The 25,810-nt window shown below is 50.9% G+C and overlaps 1 protein-coding gene across 8 annotated transcripts; it reads right to left on the reverse strand.

Annotated features, from left to right (window-relative positions):
• Positions 1 to 833: 833 nt before the first annotated feature.
• On the reverse strand, positions 834 to 25,417 carry Tyk2 (tyrosine kinase 2). 8 transcript variants are annotated; one of them, XM_027411487.2, is made up of 25 exons: positions 25,263 to 25,413; positions 22,974 to 23,080; positions 22,562 to 22,772; positions 20,045 to 20,168; positions 19,611 to 19,758; positions 19,115 to 19,278; positions 16,854 to 17,220; positions 15,689 to 15,889; positions 15,448 to 15,605; positions 12,279 to 12,387; positions 11,997 to 12,192; positions 11,804 to 11,907; positions 11,540 to 11,716; positions 11,354 to 11,441; positions 10,180 to 10,307; positions 7,613 to 7,748; positions 7,375 to 7,529; positions 6,784 to 6,934; positions 6,473 to 6,570; positions 5,887 to 6,079; positions 5,465 to 5,583; positions 4,741 to 4,913; positions 4,392 to 4,509; positions 2,028 to 2,138; positions 834 to 1,949 (listed from the first exon to the last, which is right to left on the reverse strand). In XM_027411487.2, exons 3-25 carry the CDS (start codon positions 22,767 to 22,769, stop codon positions 1,815 to 1,817), a joined length of 3,561 nt encoding a protein of 1,186 aa, XP_027267288.1. In that variant the 5' UTR covers positions 22,770 to 22,772; positions 22,974 to 23,080; positions 25,263 to 25,413; the 3' UTR covers positions 834 to 1,814. The 8 variants fall into 8 exon arrangements, 7 of the variants coding, with proteins under 7 accessions (XP_027267288.1, XP_027267287.1, XP_027267291.1 ...); XM_027411486.2 differs by having other exon boundaries at positions 22,562 to 22,775; XM_027411490.2 differs by having other exon boundaries at positions 22,974 to 23,075; positions 25,263 to 25,401.
• Positions 25,418 to 25,810: the final 393 nt, after the last annotated feature.

Here is a 25,810-nt window from a genome sequence, read left to right on the forward strand (position 1 = left end):
TTCATGGCATGAGCATGTCCTAGGCCTGTGGCAACCATTCTCCATGCCCCAAACTATAGCAGATAAGTAAACTGTCTTTGAGGAAATTGCCTTGCATTGTCCAACAGTGAATTTTATTAGACAAGATCTCTCTCTCTAGTCCTGGCTGACCTGTTTTACAGATCTACCTGCCTTTGCCTTCTGAGTGCTGGGATTAAAGGTGTGTGCCACCATACCCAGCTCTCAAATTTTTAAAACAAGACGGTGTATGACTGGGCTTGGCGGCGTGAACTTGTCTTGGAGACTGGGGCACTGCGGTAGCAGGGCAGCGAGTTCAATATATTTGATAGAATCTGTACCGACACACTCGGCACAACCCCCTTCCATGGTATCAACACCCCTAAAGTCCATTAAACAAGCATTGGCATGCACCCCTGATAGCTCCAGGGTGCGTGTGCTTCCCTGCTTAGCAAGCTAAGTCACCCCTATGGCTGTATGTGGCTTAAGAACTCACCTCTGGGACTGGAGAGATGGCTCAGCAGTTAAGAGCATTGGCTGTTCTTCCAGAGGTCCTGAATTCAATTCCCAGCAACCACATGGTGGCTCACAACCACCTTGAATGAGATCTGGTGGCCTGTGCTGCCATGCAGGCACAAGACTGTATAGACTGTATACATAATAAATAAGTAAATAAATAAATAAAATCTTAAAAAAAAAAGAACTCACTTCTGATACTTTAATTCACTTGTGGGCCTTGTGCCCTTCTTACAGAAGCACTTATTTCCCTGCCTTTCACAAAGGCGTCTGATCCTACAACCCATCTGTATCTCACTTCTTCATCGAAAACACCAGAATAGTAATAAACATAAACATTTATTAAACACTTATGTGTGTCTCTCTCCTAAGCAATTTAAACACAACTCATCAGCACTCTATCTGTCCTTTGAGGTAGAAAGCCTGACCATCCCCAGAGTTGAGACATGAGACCCAGAGAAGTCAAGACATTTACCTGAGGTCACACAGGAAGAAAAGGGTAAAATTGGCAGAATCCTACCTATGTGACAAATGGCCCTCCTGTGTGTGTATGCAAATGTAAGTACAGGTGTGTGTGCAGGTGTTTGTTCAGGGGTCAGAGGATAACTTTGGGTACACTTCCTGATGTACTGTCCCACCATTTTGTTTGGAGGCAGAGACTCTCACTGGTTTGCTCACTGAATGGAGTAGCTGGACAGCGAGTCCCAGGGAGCTGCCTGTCTCCACCTCCCCAGTGACGGGATAACAAGCATGAAGCTAACATGGGTTCTGGGAATTGAACTCACATCCTCATGCTTACAAGGCAAGCACTTTTGTAAGGACTTCACTGGCTGAGCAATCTCCCTAGCATCCAACAAGCAGTTAATGAGTGCCTTCTGTATACCAGGAACTGATCTAGCTGGTCACTTAGGTTGTTAGGGAAGGAATCCAGGCTTTGCCAGTCATATCCCAGCTTGGCTGTGGCTGAGGGGTAATCAGAAGTGTTCTAGCTCCTTCTGAAGTCTCATGCTATCCGCACACTTTGTCATGCTAGCCCTCTGGCCTCCAGCAAAGCAAACAGTTTCTTCCCAGCTAGTGAAGATGATGGGTCTCCACTGTGAAAAGATGGATGGACCCCAAATGAAAGATTCAAGGATCCACTTAGCCCTTTTGTGCATCCAGGGTTCGTTCAGGTCACAGTCAGGCTCATGGTCAAGGAATGAATGTTGTTAGTTCACAGAAAGGGGTTTCTGGACAAGAGTAAGGCATAGAGCATGCAGGTGGGGGCTTCTCCGTGAGGCCCATTCCCTTGCCCTTGAACGTCAGCACACACTGAACACTGATGGCACCTGGCCTTGGTACTTCTCCTGGGCTGTCTTGAGGATGGGCACAAGATTCTGGAAGGTGGGCCGGAAGGAGGCCTCTGACTCCCAGCAGTTCTTCATGAGGAGATAGATCTGGAGGAGAAATGGGGCTGTGGGACCATTCCCCCGTGTCATGAGGGTGGGACAAGCAACAGCTGTAGGTGGACTCACCTCACAGGGACATCTGTCAGGCCTCGGCAGCCTCTCTCCACGTTCCAGCAACTCTGTGAGCCTCAACACAGTCATCTGGCCCTGGGTGACTCCGATGAGCTCAATGAATTTCTAAGGCACAATTGACAACCATTTGCACAGACCGTGAGCCAATGGCCCATGCTTCTGAGTTGTGCACCTATGAGTGTGTTCGAGTACATGTACATGGAGTGCTCACAGGCAAGAGCAGGCCAGACGACAACAAAGGTGCCCCAGTCTATCCCTGTCTTAGACTTTGAGACGGGGTTTCCCTCTGAATTTGAAGTTAGTCCAGTGTCCAGCAAGCCCGAGAACTCTGTCTCTGCCTTCTATGGCCTTGGGGTTATACGTTACATACTCAAACAGCCATGCCCAGATCTCTATTTTATGTGGGTGCATTCATATCTGCATGTGTGTGACACATGTGGGTGAGGTATGTGCCCTAGCATATACGTTAATATGGAGACAGGAGGTTGAAGTCAGGGGTCATCATGATGGAACCTATCTTCCACCTTAGCCACTGAGGCAGGGTCTCTAAACAAACCTAGAGCTCCCTGATATGACTAGCCTGACTACACACTGTGCTCTAGGGATCCCATCTCTGCCTTCCCAGGCTGGGTTTAAAGCCGGGCCACCATGCCCACCTGACATTCAAGTGAGTGCTGGGGACCCAAACTTCTGTCCTCATACTTGCAAGGCAAGTGCTTAACTACTGAGCCTTGTCCCCAGCTCCTATACTCTTTCAAGACAGGGTCTTAGGTATCCCAGGCTAGTCCTGAACTCTTGATCTTCCTAGTTCCACGTCCCGTGTGGGATGGCAGGCATGCCTCACCATGCCCATTTTATGCTGGCCTAGGGGAACCCAGGGCTTCACACATGCCAGCCCAGTGCTCCAACAACTGGGTCACAGATCCAGCCCCTTAAAATCTATTCCTTGTGACAATGATCTTGCTATGTTGTACAGGCTGGTCTTCACCTCTGCCCTGACCTGAGTAGCTGAGGAGAAATGCTATCTTTGGGGCTAATCTGATATTCTCTTGGCTTCTCCCCCTAGCCAATTGGGTCCACAGTGGACCCAATCACTGTGGTCCACAGCTCTTCAGTGATTATACAGACACATGAACAAGTTGGGCCCATCAGAAAAAGTCACAGGAATTTAGAGCAGAAAGAGAAGATCCCTTGGTCTGAGTGGCTGATGGGTGTCAAGTGACAGCAGGACAAGGGTCACTATGTACAGAGCAGAGAGCCTGAGGCACCACCACAGCGAGCACGGGACGAAGCTGGAGACACCAGCTTCTGACAACACTTGAGGCCTCATTCATGTAGAGTCTGCAAATAACACAATAAATACCAGGACTCTGCCTATGTGCATTTTGAGTATTTCAGTTTAAAACTCCCCTGCAAGGGGAGATGGCTCAGTGGTTAAGAACATTTGTTGCTCTTGCAGAGAACCGGAGTTTAATTCCTAGCACCCACATGGCAGCTCACAACAGGCTGGAACTGCAGTTCCAGATGATCTGATGCCCTTTTCTGGCCTCCCTGGCATTGCATAGACTTAAAAGTATGCAAAACACCCCTGCACATAAAATAAAAAGAACCAATTCTCCTGCAGGACCAGCACTGAGGCTGGGGCCCGAAGGTTGAGAGTTCTAGGGCAGTCTGAATTCCATAAGGTGCCCCTGTGTAAAGAAGACAGCTCAGTGGGTGAAGGGAGTTTCCACCAGGCCTGCTGACCCGAGTTCCACATGACAGGATTTAGCAAGAGCCACCTACAAGCCGTCCTTTGACCTCCACACACGTGGTGAAACACAGTGTGCTCCTCCCCTATAAGTAAGTAAAACGTGATTTATGAAGTCTTTAAAACAAGGGAAAAAAAATCAGTGAATCTTTGTGGCAATAAATAATAGTCCCTGTTTGCTGGGTTGTGGTGGCGCACACCTTTAATCCCAGCATTCAGGAGGCAGAGGCAGGCGGATCTCTGTGAGTTTGAGGCCAACCTGGTCTACAGAGTGAGTTCCAGAAGAGGCTCCAGAAAAACCCTGTCTGGGGGGGAGGGGAGACACGACTCAGGACAGAGGGCCATGGTGTCTACCAGCATACCAAAATGCATGCTGTCTTCCAGGCTTTCTGGGGGCTTGGGGGGTGGGGTGGCACATGCCACAACACACAATAAATAGATGGGAAAGAACCATTCAAACTCTGCGCAAACAAAACAGCTCCTCCACACTGCAAGGCAACACCTTTGCAGATCAGTAGTGAAGAGCCTGCCAGTGTTGAAGGGCTGAACTTTAAAGGCCTGCTTTTCTGGAAAAGGCAAACACAGGGTAGAGTGGAATAGTCGCTCACCGTCGGGGGACTCTGACCAGAGTCACAGTACGTCAACAGCTCATACAAGGTCACCCCGAAGGACCAGACATCTGATGCATAGTAAAATTTGCACTCCTTCAGGCATTCCGGAGCATACCTGGAGACAGAGGCGGTTTAGCACTTGGCTGGACTTGGACTTGCAGTTCACATCCAGTCCAAGGACCCCCGAGATTCCAGTTGGGACCTCATCCTTCAGGGCACAGCCTGAGGGGTTTCAGATTTACTAAACCAGACCAAACTGGACTATGGGTATTTAATCCTGCCCGTAGGCCCCTAGGCCCCTCCCAGCTTCCCTGTGCCTCCCCAGGCTGTGTCCACTCCTGGTCACCAGAACACTGGGCTGTCCCCGTCCTCGCGCACGCGGTAGTACTCGTGGCCTTCAGGCACTGCCTTGGCCAGGCCAAAGTCTCCAATCTTGACCAGTCTGTCGTTGTCCAGAAACACGTTGCGCGCGGCGAGGTCTCGGTGGATGTAGCGCTGCCCGTGCAGGTAGGCCATGCCCTGGGGAAGGGCAGGGTGCCTCAGGCTCAGCCCAGGCATGAGCAAGCAAGAGGAGGAGCCAGAACTAGGCGTGGGCCAGGCCAGCAAAGCTAGGCAGAAGGGTGCTGTGAGGGGCGGGGCCAAGCAAAAGTGGGTGGGTCTAGGAATGAACCAACCTCTGCAAGGAGTGGGGTCTTCAGGGGGCAAACTAGGCTGGAGGGCGACTAAAAAAAGGCGGCCAAGTGGCCTGGCCGGTCTAGGAATATTCAAAGCTCTACCGGGTTTGGGATAGGAAATGCAACACTAGGTCAAGCAAGGTAGACTAAGTAGGGGAGGGGTGAGCTGTGGGGAGGGAGGCGGGGTTGGTGGGTGGAGCCAAGGACAGGTGGGTGGGTCCAGCCATAAGAAATTAGGGATTGGGGTTGAGGCTTATGGGAGTGTGGCCAGGTGACCTGGACGCAACAAAGGAAAGGAGTCGGTCCAAGGACAAGAGCATGGGCAGGGACAGACCCCTTCAGGATCGGCAGAAGCAGAGGCGTTCAGCTCTGGAAGGAGGGGCGAGGCCGTCACACCTCGCAGATCTGCTGGGCGAATAACAGGAGCTGCGCCAGCCCAACGCTGTGCCGCGGCAGGTAGTCCCGGAGGCTGCCGAGGGGAACGTACTCCATGACCAGCTGTACAGACTTCTCTCCTGTAAGGAAGAGACCATGGGGGACAGGCGGTGAAGGAGAGTTGGAGTCCCTGTATCCTGGAGCTCTGAGAACTGCACAGAGCGATTCCAGGGAGGAGAGAAGACCAAGGCCCGTGTACACTAAGACAGGTCATGGACGAGATGGACCCATGTAGAACCCTGGAAAAGCTACCGTTCATCCTGGCCCCAGTAGGCAATAACCCCTACTGAGAAGGCTGCCCAGCCACACCCCCACGGAGGCTATTCTAATTAGTCAGGCCAGAAGGGTTAGGCCCCGAACCCACACACAACGGTCTGGCTCACCTTGGTCCTCACAGCAGCCTTTGTACTTGACAATGTGTTCATGGTACAGGGTCCGTAGGATTTCGATCTCCCGCTGCCAGCCTGAGCGGAGCTGGGGACCACATCCCTCCTTAAGGGCTTTCACAGCCACCATCTCGCCAGTGCCATCATTGGTTGGATCATAGCAGTACAGGCTGACCTTGCCAAAGTGACCCTGGCAGAAGTGGGCAGGAGAGTCAGAACTAGGCAGAAGACGCCCTTCTCCCTAAGCTGAGGAATCTCCCCATCTCATCTCTCAAAACTATACGTGTGTGTGTGTGTGTGTGTGTGTGTGTGTGTGTGTTTTAAAAGAATCACACTATGGAGCACAGGATGTTCTGGAACTTGATATACAGACCAGGCTGGCCTCAAACTCAGAGATCTCTGCCTCCTGACAGTATTAAAGACGTGCCTATCATGACTCACCCTCAAAACTATTCATAAACAAGACTTCCTCAAATGCCTCCCAGCCCTCCAGGCTCCATCCCAAATCTCCAAACTCCACCCCTGCATCTCTAACCTACACCAGCCATCCACTCCCACCTCAGCTCTTCAGTCAAGCCCTCACCTCGCCCAATTCCCGGATCTTTTTCAAATAACGCTTGTGGAAAACAGTGGGATCTGATGCTGTAGAGTCTGTGTTCACAGCTGAGATACCCACTAGATCTGGAAGAGCAGAGGTCTTTGGTTAGATGACTGGTCTTTTCCCAAACAGTATCACATGACTGGTCCCTGCTCCCAGCATCCCTCTCATCTGAACATCCTTAGGTGAATCAGAAACTACCATGTACCAGGCCCCAGTGCAGAGACTTTAGATGTACATTGCCTGCATTGGCAGGAACCCCGGCTATGTCCCCAACCCCCAGGGCCCTGGCTCACTCTGTGGCTGCAGCCTAGTGAGGTCCCGCAAAATGGTGCGGAATGATGGCCGCTGTGCTGGTTCGTAGGTCAGGCACTGGCGGGTGAGTGTGGCCAGCTCCGGGCATGAGGGCTGAGGCAGCTGGTGCTGCTTTGTGTAGAATCGTTCTTTCTGTGGGGGTGATGACTCCAGAGAGTGAGCCCCCATTCTACCCACATCTTCCCCAAAAGGCACAGTCAAGGAGCATGGCTGGCTCAGACCAATACCTGGTCTTTTTATGCCCATTTTACAGAGAAGGTAGCTGAAGCCCGGTAAAGACTAGAGAGTAGGGGTTTAGAACCAAGTTCAGCAGGCTCTGCAAAATTGGAGCAGATCTACCAAGCCGTTCCCAGTACCCTGGCTGTCTTCTGTTGCCCTTTCCTCCCTGCCCTTAGCTCAGTTTCTTCAATGCTCCTGGGCCTTTGCAAAAGCTGTGTTTGGAATCCAGGCTGCTTTTCTAGCCTGGCTCATGAGCAAAACTTCATTTAATTAAACATTCTTTAGGAAACCCTTTTGGCCGCTCAGATGGACCAGTGAACCCTTCAGAGTCCCTAGAAATCCTTAGGACATACCTCAGAGGGTCGACGACCTTGCAGGGGTGCCTCCCCATCAAAGCAGATCTCAAGGAGGGTGGCACCGAAGCCCCACATGTCCGTAGCAGTACCCATGCTACTGGCCTCTCCAGACAGGCACTCAGGAGCTGTCCAAGGGATGCGCTCCACCCGCTCTGGGGAGAGCAGGTCACAGATCAGCGAGGGTGGAAAGGGCAGGGGAAGGCCATCCTGTGCCCAGGCCCACTGCAGAACTCACCTTCCCTGGACAGGGCACTTTGGCCCACACCAGGATCACTTAGCTTGATGAAGGGGCTGGTACCCTCCTCTAGCCCCAGCCGGGCCAGCAGGATGTTCCGGCCACATACGTTCCCATGAACCAGATTCTTATCTTCCTGGGTGGCAGAGGAGGAAAAAGTCCATGACTCCTAGAGGTGGCCCAGTTCCACCCACCACCCAGTCCCAGGAGGCTCCTCCCCAAAGTGATAACGTGAAAATAATAACTGTCAAACTACGGGAGAATAACACCATGTTATCAGGACCAGGGTAACACTGGGAGTTGAGTAGGCAGCCAAGGTTCTTGGCCAGGAACAAAAAGATAGAAAGACACCACTGAGTCCCCAAACACCCTGCCCCAAGGCCTTCGCACAGACTGTCCCCCCCACATACACACACCCAAAAACAATCTCCCCAAGATTTCCTCACAGCAGTTTTCCTCTCCTCTGTCAGATGAGGCCAGCCCCAGTCCATCTGTTTCCAATTCTGCCTTATCCCCAAGTTCTAACTGTGCCTTACCTCCACCTCACCTCATCTGGCCCTCAACTCTTTCTGTATTGTATGTGTGCTATGTACTCCTGTGGACACAAGCCTGTGGAGGTCAGAGACAGATGCCAGGTGACATCTTCAATTGCCCCTCACCTTATTCTTTGAGACAGGGTCTCACCAAATCTGGAGCTCACAGATTGGATAACCCAGCAGGCAGTGAGATCTAGGGACTCTCCTGTCTTTGCCTCCTCAGTGCTAGGGTTAGACATCGGGCTTTTTATGTGGGTGCTAGTCTTCATGGCTATACAACAAGCATTTACCACTATCTCCCCAGAGTCCCCTGCTCAGTTCTCACTGCCCCCTAATATATTATGTTACTAGTTTAAGTACAGTTAGTCTCTCTAAACACAGGTCATCTTCAGACTTAGCCATGATCAAAACTGAAGTTATTGGCCAGGTGGTGATGGTATACAACTTTAATCCCAGAACTCTGGAGGCAGAGGCAAGTGGGTCTCTGTGAGTTGGGAGGCCAGCCTCTACAGAGAGAGTTTCAGGAAGGCAGGACTACACAGAGAAACTCTATCTTGAAAAAAAAAAAAAAATGAAGTTGTATGTCAGGTACTGTAATGTAAGCCTGTCACCTCAAGAGGCGGAAGATTGGAGTTCAAAGCCAGTCTTGGGCCTGGCCATGGTGGTATACAACTTTAATCCCCGCACTGGGGAGGCAGAGGCAGGCAGATCTCCGTGAGTTCCAGACCAGTCTAGTCTACAAGAGCTAGTCCCAGGACAGCCTCCAAAGCCACAGAGAAACCCTGTCTCAAAACACCACCCCCCAAAAAAAAAAAACCAAAAACAAAGCCAGTCTTGGTTACACAATGCATTTGAGACCAAACTGTGCTCCCTGAGACCAACTTGGCAGCCTGTGTTTGGAATCACGGTGCTGTAGAGGTGGAGACAGGAGCACACTGGGGCTCACTGACTAGACAGTCTAGTTCTATGGGCAAGTTCTGGGTTTGGTGAGAGTCCCTGCCTCAAGAAATAAGGACAGCAACTGGGAAGATATCTTGGCTCTGGCCCAGGCACGCGCGAGCATGAGCGTGTCCACCTACCCCCCCCCCACTTATTCCTTAGCAGGGATGGTCCTGACTCCAGGTCTGCCTGTCTCCACCTCCCCAGTGCTGAGACTGCACACATATATCACACCCTGTTTCTACAGAGCTAGGTCTGGAACCCAGGGCTTTGTCCATGTCAGACAAGTGCTCTACCAACAGAGCTACAGCCTCAGCCCCCTTTTTCTTTTTCTTACTATTTATTCTTACTTTATGTACATTGGTATTTTGCCTGCATGTTTGTCTGATCTTGGAGTTACAGATAGTTGTGAGCTGTCATGTGAGTGCTGGGAATTGAACCTTGGTCCTCTGGAAGAACAATCAGTGCTTTTAACCACTGAGCTATCTCTCCAACCCTTTTTCTTTTCTTTTCTTTTTTCTTTTTCTTTTTTTTTTTTTTTTTTTTTTAGACAGGGTTTCTCTGTGTAGCTTTGGAGCCTCTCCTGGCACTGGCTCTGTAGGCCAGGCTGGCCTTGAACTCATAGAGATCTGCCTGCCTCTGCCTCCCAAGTGCTGGGATTAAGGTATGTGCCACCACTGCCCAGCCCAGCCCCCTTTTCAATGCTTCCGACAGGGTGTTGTATAGCCCAGGGGAGCCTTAAACTCAAGCTATAGCTGACAATAACTACTTTCCAGATCCTCCTGCCTCAGCTCCTGCATGCTATGATGGCAGGTGTGCGTGGCCATTCCTGGCTTCACTGTATCCCATTTTCTACTGGAGACTTGACACCCACAGATACGGGATCTTGACTGATCTTTCAAGGTACCAAGGCAATGATTAAACAAATGATGGAGCAGACCTTCTGAAAATGGTATGATCAGAATAGCAATGGCTGGGGCTATCCGAGGCCAAGCATGTAGACAATGCTCCAGGAATCACAGTTCAGAGCTACAGCTCAGTGTGGCCTCCCACTCTGATGCCCACGCTGCACACCCTTAGGTGTGCACATACCAGGTAGCTGAGAGCGCTGGCTAGCTGCTGAGCCACAACCATCTTCCAGGTCATGGACACTCGCCCCCTCTGTCTCCGTAACCACACATCCAGGGGACCGTGTTCTACGAACTCTGTCACAATGATATCTGCAAAAATATAGCTGCTAGAGGGGCAGTCACCTGCCTCTGCCTCCAGGGACGGGGACAGATGGCAGGGCTGAGTGGAGTTTGGATGCGGGTAGTACCTTAAGGACAGAGAAGCGAGCAGGGGCAGAGGTAGAATGGGAAACTGGGTATGGGGCAAGCGTGCAAGCAAGCAGAGGACAAGATGGAGTGCAGGAGGTGGGGGGGACGACTAGCTGAGAAGTGCCACAGAGGTGACATCAAAATAGGGCAGTGGGCCAGGCACAAGCTGGAAAGCAGAATCAGGGACACACAGGAGCACCATAGAGTCACCACGGGGGACACATACAGGAGCACTGCAGAGTCACCACAGGGACACACACACAGGAGCATCGCAGAGTCACCACAGGGACACACACACAGGAGCACCGCAGAGTCACCACGGGGGACACACAGGAGCACCACACAGTCACTAAGCGGGGGGGGGGGGGGGGTTCAGCCTGTACAAGAAGCTTGGAGGCACAGGCAGGGAAGGAACAGAGGTGTCTAAGCAGGGCAGAAACACAGGGTAACTGAGGTCACAACAGGGCTGGCATCTGCCTGGGGCCACTGTGCTGAAGGGCTTTGAGTATGTATGATGGCTGCAATAGGGATTATGGGAAGAATGAGACAGAGCCAGACATCAGAGTCTGGGTCAAAGAGACAGGTCAGAGCAGGCATAGCAAAGGGTCACGGGAGGGGGGAGGGTCAAAGTACAGTACAACATTCAGGGGGCTGCTATGTGCTGAGCAGTGGGCACGTGCCAAAGGCACTGTGTGATCTCAGGACTACAGGAGAGATCCATGGGCAAGTGGTTTGGGTTCTGAGGCAGAGCCCCTGCCTAGAATCCCCCATTGAAGACCTGGAGGTATGCCTCAACGATAGAGGCCCTGCCCAGAATACTATAGTGAGGGGCTGGGGGCGTCACTCAGGGGTAGCGTTAACCCACATGCTGGCAGTCAGGACACACACCAGGGAGAGGGTACACAAGGGCGGCATGCAAACCCCGGTGGGTGTTGGGGTGAACTCACTCTCTGAGCCGCGCACGCAGACACCATGCAGGAAAGCCAGGTGCATGTGTGACACCTGGCTCATGAGGCTAGCTGTTTCATAGAAGGCCTGTGGGGGTGGGGACAGGGCAGGTCAGGCTCCTGCAAAACCCACCCAGTCCCTCCTAGTCCTCTCCAGACACCCCGGTGCCAGCCTTGCGCACTTACCAAGGCGATGTCATGGTGACTGGGGTCCAGGATTTTAAGCACCACTCGAAGCTGCTGCCCAGTGCCCCCACCAGGTTCAGGGGGACATCCACTGTCCACTCTGCCTTCGTCAGGGCCTCCCACTCTTAGAAGGCCCTCATACACATTGGTCCTTGTGCCTTGACCCAAGTGGGACAGCTGTAAGGAGTGGTACTGAATGCAGCAATGCTGGCTGCCAGGTGCCACCCCTCCCCTGATCCACGTGCCTTGCCACAGAATACCCACCTGTGTGATTTCATCCTGGTGAACCCTGTGGAAGCTGAGCTGGCTGAGGTTAGGAGGCCGGGTGTGGGCACTAGACCCCCTCATGATCACGAGGTTGGAGATTTCTAGGCACAGTAGTAGATATTGCCCTCGTGGGCTGGCTTCAGGGCACATGGTGCCTTCCCTACCTAGTGCTTCTCACTATTCTACTCACCTCTTGGCCGGGGCAGGCAACAGTGGTGCAAGGAGAAACAGTCTTCCCCAGCCCGTAGTGAGCAGCCCTGCAAGGCGACCCGAAGGTCCCCCACACTGTCAAAGGAGCGACCCCAGCCTTCCAGCACAAAGGATCCAGGTTGCTGGGTGATGGGGAACTTTCGGAGGCGCAGGCCCTTAGGGCCACTGGTGGGAGCCTGGGGAGGTGGAAGGAGAGGTAAAAGCAGGGGTTGGGCTATGAAGGGTGCACCTCCTTACCCACCCACCCTGGCTCCAGACCCACTGGTTTTCGATGAGCCACAGTGAGGATCAGGCGGTAAAGGTGGCTGGTGCTCCACTGAATCAGGTAGAGGCCGTCCTCCGGCCACAGCTTGGCTTGCACAAATGGATCCCTGGGAGAGAAGAGAATGGGGGAACACCATCAGCCTCCTGTAGTCACTGTGGGATCCATGCCAGGCAATGACCACAGGAGACCTGCCCAGAGATACACATACCAACCAGACACAAGTCAGAAAAAGGAGGTGTGGTGGTAGTATACACCTATAATTCCAGTTCTCAGAGGCTGAGGTCACAGGATCCCTGAAAGTCCAAGTCCAGCCTGGGCTACATAGTATGACTATGTCGCAAGAAAAAGTAGAAGGAATGGGAACCTTAGAATACCAGGGTGCAGATCTCTAGTACCCATGTGGGAATCTGGGAGTGGTAGCATGCACCTACCTAGTGGTAATCCTAGCCCTGAGGCTATAGCTCAGCTACTCTGGCCAATCAGTGAACTCCAGTCTCAGTGAGAGACCCTGACTCAAAAAATAAGGTGGAGGGGCTATAGAGATGGCTCAGAAGTGGTAAACAGTGCTTGCTGTTCCTGTAGAGGTCAATTCTTAGTCCCCATACCTCACACCACCTATAACTCCACCTCCAGGGAGTACCATGCTTCATCTGGACTCCATGGGCGCCCACATACATGTGGCATACACTCACATAGACACATACATACATATGAAAAGTAAAAAAAAAAAAAAAAAAAACCATGGAGAGCAAGTGAGGAAGACACTCAAGGTGAACCTCTGGCTGCCTTGCGTGCACGTACATGCATATAAAACCTTCAGAGAGAGCTGGGCATTGGTGGTGCACACCTTTATTCCCAGCACTTGTGAGACAGAGACAGGTGGATTTCTGTGAATTGGAGGCCAGCCTGATCTACAGAGTGAGTTCCAGGACAAGCTACAGAGAAACCCTGTTATCAAAAAACAAAACAAAACAAAACAAAACAAACAAAAAAACCTTCAGAGAGCCTGTAAGACAGCTCAGTGGATAAAGGAACTTGCTATAAGTCTGATGACCTGAGTTCAACATCCAGGACCACATGGTTAAAGGAGAGAACTGACTCCGGCAGGCTGCCCTCTGACCTCCCTACATACACTATGGCACATCCTCCCTGCAAATAAATGAATGTGTAAAAAATCTCAGAACTACTTACAATATGTCCACATAAACATATGACAACTGACAGAGATACATGTAACAATAGTCACAAGTGCCTAACATCAAACAGTCACTGACAAAGCAACAGATGCTGAGGCAGGGAAACAGCTGTCTTATGTCACATGGGTCACACCCACAAAGGGGCAGAATTACTTCAAGTAGAGAGACATGCCCCCGAAACACAGACCATGGATGCAGTTCATCACCCTGAGTCACAGGGCCATGTGTGGACACCATTTCCCTGTGTTCTGTCCCCTACGAGGCATCAGACATGACGGGCTGGAAAGATTGCTCAGAGTACCTGCTGCTCTTGCAGAGGACCCAGGTTCGATTCCCAGCACCCAGAAGGGGCTCACAACCATTCTATAACTCCCAGCCATCGTGGGCACCAGATATGCATGTGGTGCCGACATACATGCAGGCAGAAAAACAAACCAAACAAACAAAAAACATACACAGAAAATTAAATTAAAAAAAACCTTTTTTTTTAAAAAAAAGGTAGACATAAACAAGTGTGGCAACACATGCCTCTAGATCAGCACTAGGAGGTAGAGGCAGGAAGATAGGGAGTTCAAGGTCACCCTCAGCTACACAGATTTCAAACCTAGTCTGCACTAACTGAAAACAATCTCAAAAAACAAAGCAAAGGGCCAGCGAGATGACTTGGGGTACAGGCGCTAGCTGCCCGGTCTGATAAACTGAATTTGATCCCCAACACCAAGATGGCAGGAGAGAACTGACTTTGTTGTTCTGTGCCCACTACCCATGCGCAGGAGTACTGGTGAGCACCACCACACCCAGTTCAAGCAGTGCTGGGGACTGAGCCGAGGGCTTCACACACTAGCAAGTATCACAGCTTGCTGCAGCTGAGCTATGGCCACAGACTAGATTTTTTTTTTTTTTTTTTTTACTGTGTCTGTGTCTGTGCATGTGTGAGTATGGCTGTGCTTGCCACTGAACGCATGTCAGAGGACATCAGTCCCCTGCTTCTGCCTTGTCAGATGCAGGGATCTGATGCTGGCCACATGTATGCCAGGCAGCATGAATCTTCAGAGACGCCATCTCTTCCTACCATGTCACTGTAGCAATGCTGGGACTCCACACACAAGCTACTGCACCTCGAGTCTTCTAGGGCACAAGCTCAGATCCTCACAACAGAAGGCAGACACTTTATCCATTGAGTCATTTCCCCAGTCCCCTAAACATTTTTTTAACAATTTAATTTTGAAGGCTGGAGAGATGGCTCAGATGTTAAAGGGGCTTGCAGCTCTTCAGGAGGATCCAAGTTCAGTTCTCAGCACCCACATGGGTGGCTCACAACCATCTGTAATACCAGCTCTGGGAGAATCCAATGCCCCTAGTCTCTGGGGGCATCTGCACTCAAGGACACAGACATACACACACACACATAATTTAAAATAATAAAAAAATAAATCTTTAAGCCAGGTGGTGGTGGCACATGCCTTTACTCTCAGCACTTGGGAGGCAGAGGCAGGCAGATCTCTGTGAGTTTGAGGCCAGCCTGGTCTACAGAGCGAGTTCCAGGACAGCCAGGGCTGTTGCACAGAGAGAAACCCTGTCTCAAACAACAAAGAAACAAACACATCAACAAATAATATTTAATGTTGAGATAGGGTCTCACTATGTAGCCTAAGATGACCTGCTTTGATTAAGTTGTGCATCACCCCAGCTAACCTCTTCTTAAGTATCCAGACTAAGGTATTTCGTTATAGTAATAAAAAGTGAACTAGTATAAAGGCCTTGACATCCTAGAAGTGGAAACAGCAACAACAAAAAACGAGGACTAAAAGGAGTCATACACAGAGGCCAGACAGTTAGACACGGTGGCACACTGATACAGCCCACAGCTAACTGAGCTGGGGGCAGCAGCACCCAGGTGTAACGGTAGGTGCGTGAACTGAGCTTCCGGCAACGCCAGCCCCTGCCACCCTCCGGCCTCCATCACTCACATCAGGGGCCCGTGGATGCCGTTCTGGATGCTGGTCAACAGCCTCGGGGGTGCCACCTCATGGCACAGGTAGTGGCTGGAGTCAGCAGTCAGGCGGAAATAGCCATCCACCAGGGCCACAAAGGACAGGGCCTCAGCGCGGGAACAGAGGCGCAGCAGCTGTGGGTGAGGGGAGCGTGGTCAGGGAGGCTGGCAGGACAGGCCCACGCCTCCTCTGCCAGCCCCCTGCACGGGGGCCCCACCAAGCACTTGTTGTCCTGGAGGTGGATGCGCACACAGCGTTCCTCTAGCACCACGTGGGAAATGTCCTGGAAGTCACAGAAGTAGGTCCAGGGTGGCTCCCCAGGGCTCTTTGCCAGCTGCTCTCCAGTCTCAGGGGCCTTCACTGTCTTCCCAGACCGGTTGCCTTGGAGATTCCCTCTGCTGCTACCTCTCTCAGATTCCTAAAACCCAAGCCAAGGGATGAGGTTGGGGGGCAGGGGGTGGCGCAGGACAAGGATGGTTTCATGTTCCCCCAAAGGACAGAAGGAAACCGGGCTCAAGCTTCTAACTCCAAAAGTCAGAAAACTGGAGGAAGATCAACATGAGTTCAAGTCCAGCCTGGGCTACACGGTTGCATTCTGGTCAGCTGGGATTACAGTACAGAATAAGATCCTAACTCAAAAATAAAAATAAGCTGAGCAGTGGTGGCACACACCTTTACTTCCAGCTCGCAGGAGGTAGAGGCAGGCCAATTTCTATGAGTTTGAGGCCAGCCTGGTCTACAGAGTTAGTTCTAGGACAGCCAGGGCTACACAGAGAAACCCTGTCTCAAAAAACCCAAATAAATAAAAATAAAAAACCGTCAGCCAGGTGGTGGTGGCCCATCTTTAATCCCAGCACTTGGAAGGCAGAGGCAGGCAGATCTCTGTGAATTTGAGGTCAGCCTGGTCTACAGAGTGAGTTCCAGGACAGCCAGTATTACACAGAGAACCTTCTCCCCAAAACAAAACACACACACACACACCAAAAACCGTCAAGGGCCAGGAGATGGCTCAGCAGGTAAAGGTATCTGAAACACACACACACACACACACACACACACACACACACACACACACACACACACACACACACACACGTACGTCAAGGGCCAGGAGATGGCTCAGCAGGTAAAGGTATCTGTATTTGCCTCCAAAGTCCGACAAGCTGATACCCAGAGACCTCAAGGAGGAAGGAGAGAAACCAGCTTCCCAAGTTGTTGTCTGACATCAACATGCATACCATAGCACACTCCTGCCCATCCCCCCAAACAAATGGAGGGGAAACAAAACAAAGGAAGGACAGATGGACAAGCCTCCAAAGCCAGGGGAGGACAGGGCTCACTTGAGCCACCCTGAGGAGCTCACAGCTAAGGTGAGTGCTCACCTGGATCTCAAGTGGATGCCACTGGATACCTCCGGTGCCTGTCACCAGTACCTCGTGGGTGGGAACCCTGCTGGCCAGCTCTGGGTCCGGGTCCCCAGTAGTCTGCCCACTGTTCTGGACATAGCAGGGATCTCCCTCAGGCTGGTCCAGTACCTCCAGATGACACACTGGTATATGCTCTGAGCCAAATCGAGGAGCCAGCCGCTCCAGTGTAGCCAAGTACTTAACCATCACAACCTGCTGGGAGAGGTGACCAGGCTGAAAGGCCCGCAAGAATCGCCGGAAGACTCTGCGGAGACGCAGGCGCGTGAGCGCATTGTGCTGGCGGATGTGCTGGCGGAATGAACGAGGGATGCATTTCTTAAAGCTGTAAAAGACACAGGGGACATGTCAGAGCCTGTGTAAGCCAGACAGACTAGGTGACATAGGGTTAGTGGCTTAACCTCTCTCCTGCCTGATGTAGATAAGACCTATGTCATGAACTCAGAAATAAAGAACTCAATCCAGGATGACCTCCAAAGCCACAAAAAACCCTGTCTCGAACCCCCCTCCCCCCAAAAAAAGAACCCAATCCATAGTACTGTGGCTTCTGGCCTTAATCCTAGCACAATACAGTGAAATTCTGTCTCTAAAAAATGTTTTATTTCATTTTTATTCTCATGTGTGTGTCTGTATGTGTGTCTGTGTGTGCGTGTGTGTTCCCACAATGGTCAGAAGAGGGTGTCAGATCCCTTGGAACTAGAGTTACAGTGGGTGCTGGGAACTGAAGTCAAGTCCTGTAAGAGCAGCCAGTGCTCATGAGCACTCTGCCATCTTTCCAACCTCATACCTTAGTTTTTCTGTTACATAATTTATCCCAGGTTGACCTCACACTTGAAGTAACCTTCCTGGATCTACCTCCTGGTAGATGTGGCCCTGATTTTTTGTCTTATGTTTTGGGGCAGGGTCTCATGTAGCCCAGACTTGCCTTGAACTCTATGTAGCTGACACTGACCTTGAACTCCTAATCTCCCTGCCTCTACCTCCCATGTGTTCGTCAGGCCAGACCAACTACTATTAGCTAATTTGTATTAGCTAATTACACTGTAGCCGAGGCTAGCCCAGAACTTGTAATTCTCCTATCTTGTAACACTGGTTGCTGTGACTACAGATCTGGCCAGAGACAGAGCCTTCTGAGCTTCTGGAAACTGGCAAAGACTCAATATTTGAGCCCCATAGAGCCTTCCAGAAGTCTGTATCCTGTACTCACAGGGAACCTCACTTCTGTAGGCTGGGCTTTTATAGGATTCCTTCTTTTTGAGACAAGAGTCTCTACATAGCCCTGGCTATTGTAGAACTCATTTTGTAGACTGGCCTCAAACTCACAGAGATCCCCTGGCTCTGCTTCCAAATGTGTGCGCCACTACACTCAGCTTGAAATAATGTTTTTAAAAAGCAGAGTAGCCAGTCATTGGTGATGCATGCCTTTAATCCCAGCACTTGGGAGGCAGAGACAGGTGGATCTCTGTGAGTTCAAGATCAGCCTGGTCTGTAGCTCAAGTTCCAGGACAGGCTCCAAAGCAATACAGAGAAACCCTGTCTGGAAACCCACCTATCCCCCAATAAAAAACAAAAACAAACAAAAACAGAGTAGGCTGGGCAGTAGTGGCACCATGCTATGCAGAGAAACCCGGTCTCAGGGGAAAAAAGTAAATAAACAAGCAAATAATTAATTAATGTAAGCTCTGACTTTATCTTTCCTACTACATTTCACGTTTGTGTTCTTTTTTTTTTTTTTTTTTTTTTTTTTTTTTTGTAGACCAGGCTGGTCTCGAACTCACAGAGATCCACCTGCTTCTGCCTCCTGAGAGCTGGGATTAAAGGCGTGTACCACTGCCGCCAAGCTCTATATTATTTTTTTATGCGCATATTGTGTGTGGGTGTGTGACAGTGAAAGCCAAAAAGGGTTTTGGAGTCCTTTGGGCTGGAGTTATGGACAGTTGTGAGTTGCCCAACAGAAGTGCTGACAACTGAACTCAGGTTCTCTGCAGAGTGGTGGCAGCCCCAGTGTTTGCATTTCCTTTATACCTCATCTGCTTTACAAGATGTCAGCTCCCAGAGGTGGTATTGTCTTTCCAACACTTAGAGCTAGTGTGAGTACACAGTAGGCGATCAATGAGTGTTTGCTGATGGATGAAGGCAACATGAAAGGCTCACCCTGGTACCCTGGGTATGGGGAATTTTACCCACTTACTCCTGGTTCCCACTCCATTTCCAGTCACCTGATCTCTCTGGCCATCTCCTCCAGGGGGACACCACGGCAGAGAGCAAGGTGGCAGAGGTGCAGAAAGGCCATGCCTAAGCTCTCATTCTTAAAGTGGTGGATCTCTTCCTCACTAGACAGGTCCCGAAGAGACACCACATCATTCATGAACTCATATTTTCCCTGAGGGGTAGAGGGATGGATAGAAAAGTGTGTGGGAGGTTTTTGCTTTATTGCCAACAAATTGTAATCCCCTACTTCTAAGTACCTTATGGGCAAGGGAGAGATAAGTATTTTCCCAGAAAGACTAAATACACATCACACACACTACCTCCTCATGATCTTGAGACCATGGCAGACATTACTAATCAAACATAACACTCATTCACCCCAACTTCTTTTGGCAAGACAGCTAAAAAATCCCAGGTAGTGTGAGCTGAGCTGAACTGAAAGGGAGTCTGTAACTGTCCCTATGTTCCCCCCAAATAATCTAGACTCTCAATCCCTGACCATACCTGCTCAAAGAGGTATTCAAATGAAGCAGAGTCCAAGAGATGCACACCCTGCTCTGACCGTTCTGAGGACGTCTCTGTCCCTGGGGAACCATATCGGTATACAGCTGGCTCCTGGGGATTCATGCCGTGCCAGTTCCGGAAGTAAAACCTGCAAGAAGGGGGAGGAGAAGCAGAGCCAGAGAGGACGCTCAGTGGGTGAAGGTGCTTGCCAAGCCCAAGGACCTGTGTTTGATCTGGGAGACCATGGCATAGTGCATATACTGAATTTCCCTCCACACCTGTGCCGTGGCACATGGATACATAGGCGCTGATGGACACACACACACACACACACACACACACACACACACGTATACACACACATACACACACACACACACACACATACATGCATACACACATACTCATACTCCTTCCAAGAGGCCTTCACTTACCTCATTCGGAAATACAGCCTTAGGTTCACATCTCGGGATGTGTCAAGGATGTGGTTTGGGGGCAGCCAGACCTTGGCCTGTGCATCATAGAGGGCAAAGAGATTCAAGCAGGGTGGAGTGATACCTGGAACACGGGAGGGATGAAGTCAGAAGCCGTATCATCTACAGACCTTAGCTAGGAGGACCCTGCAACCCCTGACTGCTTTCACATACCCTTCCCAGAGCACCTCCCCACCCGTCCATGGGTTGTCAAATACCAATAAACACACACAGCACTGCAGTATTTTCACCATGCCAAGGTGTCCCAGAACTATATTTCCCAGATTCCTTTGCAGCTAAGACAGGGACATTTAACTAAGTGGTGTCTGATCCCAGAACTCTTGAGGCTAAGGCAGAACAAGGTCATTATCTGCTACATATAAATTGGAGGCCAGCTTGAGTTACATGAAACCCTGTCTCAAAAACAAAACAAAAGAAAACAGGCATGATGGCACATCCCAGCACTTGGGAGGCAGAGGCAGGTGGATCTCTGTGAGTTCTAGACCAGCCTGGTCTACAGAGGGAGGTCCAGGACAGCCAGGGATACATAGAGAGACGCTGTCTCAACATATAAAAAATAAACAAGAACAAAGGTTTCAACCTGTCAGATAAACACAAATTGCTCTTCAAAGTTATAAGTAACTTCACTACAGGCTTGATAAACAGCTATTTTTATTTTTTTTATCTATTTATTTTGGTTTTTAGAGACAGTGTTTCTCTGTGTAGCTTTGGAGGCTGTCCTGGAACTCACTCTGTAGACCAGGCTGGTCTCGAACTCACAGAGATCTGCCGGCCTCTGCCTCCCGAGTGCTGGGATTAAAGTGTGCACCACCACAGCCTCGCTGTGGAACGGCTTTCTAATACGCCAACTGCTTTACTCTCTAGCTTAAGCCTTCCATGGCTCCCTATTATTGTCCATGAGAAATGCTAAAGCCTTGGGTACTGAGTCACCAGTTCCTCGCTTCTGTCTCTGATGTTTGATTTTAATTCCTCTGACTGGAGGCAGGCCTCACAGAGCCCAAGCTGGTCTTAAAGACCGTATGTAGCTGAGGTTTACCTTGTATTTCTCTCTGTGCTTTCCCTTCCAGAGTGCTGTGACCACAGATCTGCACCACTGAGCCTGCCTCAGTGTGCTGGGGACGGAAGCTGGGTTCTGTATGTGCTGGGTAAGCATTCTACCAGCTGAGTGACAGCCTCAGCCAGCTGCATTCAATGTTTACTTCCTTTTCCCAGTTCTGTTTTTTTTTTTTTTTTTTTTGAGACAGGTTTTCTCTGTGTAACAGCACTGGTTGTCCTAGAACTCACTCTGTAGACCAGGCTGGCCTGAACTCACAGAGATCTTCCTGCTTCTGCCTCCCGAGTGCTGAGATTAAAGGCACGCACCACCACCTGGCTCCTTTTCCCAGTTCTTAGAATCTGTACCCCAGTCAGCCTGCAAATCTTTTGGTTCCTCAAACAGGGCAACACCCTGGACCTGTATGGAGGCCATTTTCTCTATAGGGTTATGGTCTTACTGTTCTGTTTGCATCAACACAACAGAAAGTAAGGTAGTGAGAGACGCCCCAGGCTGACCACCAGCACACACCCCATGATGGTTTGAATATCTCTAACATTGAACATGTCCTAACATTCGCAAGTTGAAATCTTCACCACCAAAGTCACATGCTAATGGAATTTAAGGCAGGCCTTTTGACACGGGATTAGGACTAAAAGAGGTTATGGGGGGCAATGATGGCATTAATGACTTTATTTTGGGGGTACAGAGGATGGACATTAGAACTCTGCACAAACTTGGCAGGTTCCACTGATATACACCCTAACGTCTCACTGGGGGATTCTGGGAAGGGGCTGTAACACTGGGTCACATGCCAGTCCCTCTCCGGGGATTCTTTTTTTTGGGGGGGGGGTTGAGACAGGGTTTCTCTGTGGCTTTGGCGCCTATCCTGGCACTCGCTCTGGAGACCACGCTGGTCTCAAACTCACAAAGATCCCCCTGCCTCTGCCTCCCGAGTGCTGGGATTAAAGGCGTGCACCACCAACGCCTGGCTAGATTTATTTACTTTTATGCAGGTGTTTTGCCTGCATATATGTCTGTGTGAGGGTGTCAGATCCCCTGGAACTGGGGCTACAGACAGTGTGAACTGCCACATGGGTGGTGGGATTTGAACCCAGGTTCTCCAGGAGAGCAGTTAATGCTCTTAACCACTGAGCTGGGGATTTCTAGGCAAGAGCTCTCCTACTGAGCCTCAGATTTATTTTATGAGACAGAGTCTTCTTTTGTAGTTAGTTTGGCCTGGAACTTGAGATCCTCCTGCATCAGCTTCCCAAGTCCTGGGATCACAGATACCCTGGCTCAGCAGGGATCCCTTCCCTGCCCCTCTAAAATGATAGCCCCCATTGGCCCCAACTTGAGCTACCTTTGTCCAGTGACTTTACAACACACCACCAGCCACTCCCACCCGGGGGCTCTCCGCTTACCAACTTTGTGTGCAATGTGGATGCAGATGTCCTCCGCAGTCAGAGATGCCTGGCTAAAGGTGACCCAGGGCTCCCCGCCCTCTGGCCCAGCCCAGTGCAGCAGCACCATCAATCTTTCTGTGGGCACCAGGGGCTGAGCTTCTGTGCCATGGGCCCTGCTGTCTCCCGAGATGGCTCTCCGCCGACACAGAGGCATGTTGGTCACCATTCACTGCTGGTTAAGGACAGGCTGTCAGCTCCAGACCACAACCCAGAGTCCTCTTAGCTCCTCAGCCTTCCACTCACCCAGACATGGGTCTTGCCTTCCCTCAACCTCAGTTTATATACTGTTTGACAGTTGCTTGCCCTCCTGAGACCTCTGTTTTTAGTGATAGTAAAGCACTGGCTCTGGAGACCAGGAAATGCACTTAACCTCTGTGGTCCTCCATTTCCCTGGGTGAATCAGCGACACAGAAACCGTTGCTATGGAAAGATGTTCCAACCTTGTTCTGCATGGTACTGGGTCAACAGGAACCTGAACTAGGCAGGAAAAACAACAACAACCAAATGTGTCCCAAAGAGAATCCACTGTGGCGGGGGAGTTGAGAGCAGAGCAGTCCTGTGTGCCCCGGGCTTCCTCCTCAGGACCACCACAGCAGTACTTCACTATGGGGCCAGTGAGATGGCTCCGCAGGTAAAGGTATCTGTGGCCAAACTTGACAACCTAGGTCCAATCCCTTTACCTCACACAGTGGAAGAAAAGAATCAACTGCTCTGAGTTGTCCTCTGATCTCCAATTGTGCTCCATGGCATATATGCACACACAGGCACAAATAAAGACGAGTGACTTAACTAAATCATAATGAGCTTCACCATCAGGGTTTTTCTTTCTGTGCCCTAGATCCACCCTAATAGGTGACAGAGCTGCTTTGACTCCCCTGGAAGGGATGCTCACCTGGGTTGCTACATTTCAGGGAGGTGGTGGTGGTGGTGGTGGTGTTGGTGTACACCTTTGATCCCAGCACTTAGGAGACAAAGGCAGGCAGATCTCTATAAGTTCAAGACCAGCCTGGTCTACAGAGTGAGTTCCAGGACAGCCAGAGCTGTTACACAGAGAAACCCTGTCTCGGGGAAAAAAAAAACAAAAAATTCCGGGAGCATGGTGCATATGTGTGCATGTGTGTACAGGCATATATGTACATTTTATGTGTGGTGTATACATGGGCGTGTGACAGTGTGTAAGGCACATGCATGTACATATATACGCCTGTATGTACATGAATTGTTAAGTGTGCACTGATAGCACATGGGTACATGCAGGTATATGAGAGTGTGTAGGCATGTATGTGCATGGTATATGCATGTAAGTGCACCTAAGTGTGAAAGTCTGCTCCCTGTGTGCACATATGAAGGCTAGATGTGTACATCAGGTCCCTCCTCCATTCAGTTCCACCTTATTTTTTTTAATGCATGTGAACGGTTTGCATGTATGTCTGTGCAGTACCTCATATGTGCCTGGCACTGATGGAGGCCAGAAGAGGGTGTCAGATCCCCTGGAACAGGAGTTACATAAATGGTTGTGAGCTGCCATGTGGGTTCTGGGAACAAGATCTGGGTTTTCTGGAAGATCAGCCGGTGCCCTTAACCTGAGCCATCTCTCTCACCTTTTCACCTTGTTTTTTGAGACAGGGTCTTACTAAACCTAGGGTCACTGTTTTGGCTGGGCTTCCTTGGGAGACCCTAGGACAGTCCTGTCTCCATCCCTTAGTACTGGGATGGCAGGTGACTACTGCCACACTCCACTTTATGTGAGTGCTGGGATTCAAACTCGGGTCCTTACGCTTTAGGATCTTTACCAACTGAGGGACGTCCACTCATCCTTTATTTTATTTTATATTGGTTTAACTGTTGTAGCCCAGGCTATCTTGGAACTCACACTGCACTGTCCTCCAACTCATGGTGGTCCTTCTGCCTCAGTCACCTAAATACTGGGATGCTGCACTGTAGTCAACAACAGATGTGTGTGAGCATATATATGCATATACATATACATATACATATACATATACATATATATATATATACACACACATATATGTATTATATACACATAGTTTTTCTTTTGAGGCAGCAGTTTACTATATAGCCTAGGGTAGCCTAGAGCTCACAGAAATCCCCCTGCCTCTGCCTTCCTAAACCGGTATTGGGGCCACTAGTCTCAATGATTTATGTTACTGTAAGAGCACTGAAAGTCAGATCTGCTGACACTTGTGTATCCTCTCTGGGCCAGTCTTTTCATGTAGTAAGTGAGCAGGTACCGGTGGCCACTTCAAAGGCTCAATGGGAAAGTGTCCCGCACGCAATAAGCCTTTAATAGATGTTGACCATAAACTATTCATGTTCAAGACGCCATCCTGGGGGCATGGGGCCTTTAGGAGAACTCACTTCCTCCTTCCCAGTTCCCAAAGATCCTTAGCTAGCTTTGAAGACGAAATCTGTGGTCCGTACTTGCAGAAGTTACATCTCTCCCCACTCAGCCACCCACCCACCCACCGACCCACCGCCCAAAACCCTGCCGACCCATCTGGCCCGGGCAATAACTGCACTGTGCACTCTGCAAGCGACCGACCAGTCCGGCGGGAGCTCCCGGTCCGGGGAAGTGCCGCTGCTGGCAAGTCCCCGCCTCCTGCTGCCGGCGTCCCGGGGGGCCCCTGGCACTCACCGCTCGCTCGCTCGCTGGGTATTCGGGCTCGGACCCTGGAGCCCTCCCCAGTGCCGGGGGAGCAGCGGCAAGGCCTCCGGGAACGCGCCGCGGGCGGGCCATTGGCCGCCTAAATGCGCTTGCCCTGGGCCGAAGTCCGCTCCGCCCCGCCCCGCCCGGCCTACGGCCCTCCGTTCCCATTGGTGACCTTACAAGAAGGGCGCCACTCTGGGTGGCCGTGGTGGCGGTGGAGGAGGGACCTCTCAGCCAGGACTCGTTGGAGAGCAAGCGGAGCCCGCCGAGGCCTCTGCGATTGGACGGGCGAGATGAGGGCGGAAGCGCGGAGCAGGGCTGAAGAGCCGGGCGGAAGAGTGAGGTCTGCGGGCGGGCGCAGGGCCTGGGGCCGGCCTTGCCCAAGCTTCTGCAGGCACCCGGCTGGGCTTGGAGGCTGCATTCGCCAGACTTGAGGCGCCCGGTATTGTCCCTTCCTGTCCAACCTCTCCCACCACCTTCCGTTTTTAAACACTACTTGGTCTCCAGTAGCCCAAGCAACCACCCACCCAGGCCCT

The sequence above is a fragment of the Cricetulus griseus genome, chromosome 4 (genome assembly GCF_003668045.3).
Source record: "Cricetulus griseus strain 17A/GY chromosome 4, alternate assembly CriGri-PICRH-1.0, whole genome shotgun sequence".
Lineage (NCBI taxonomy): Eukaryota > Metazoa > Chordata > Mammalia > Rodentia > Cricetidae > Cricetulus > Cricetulus griseus.

What these genes read in the sequence shown, in the direction of transcription:
- Tyk2 (XM_027411488.2), bottom strand. Translation starts at nt 22,769, where the DNA reads ATGGTGACCAACATGCCTCTGTGTCGGCGGAGAGCCATCTCGGGAGAC. An exon ending in CTGCGTGCGCGGCTCAGAGA is followed by an intron (nt 10,308 to 11,353) that starts GTGAGTTCACCC and finishes ATATTTTTGCAG; the next exon opens with ATATCATTGTGACAGAGTTC. An exon ending in CCAGCGCTCTCAGCTACCTG is followed by an intron (nt 7,749 to 10,179) that starts GTATGTGCACAC and finishes TCTGCCACCCAG; the next exon opens with GAAGATAAGAATCTGGTTCA.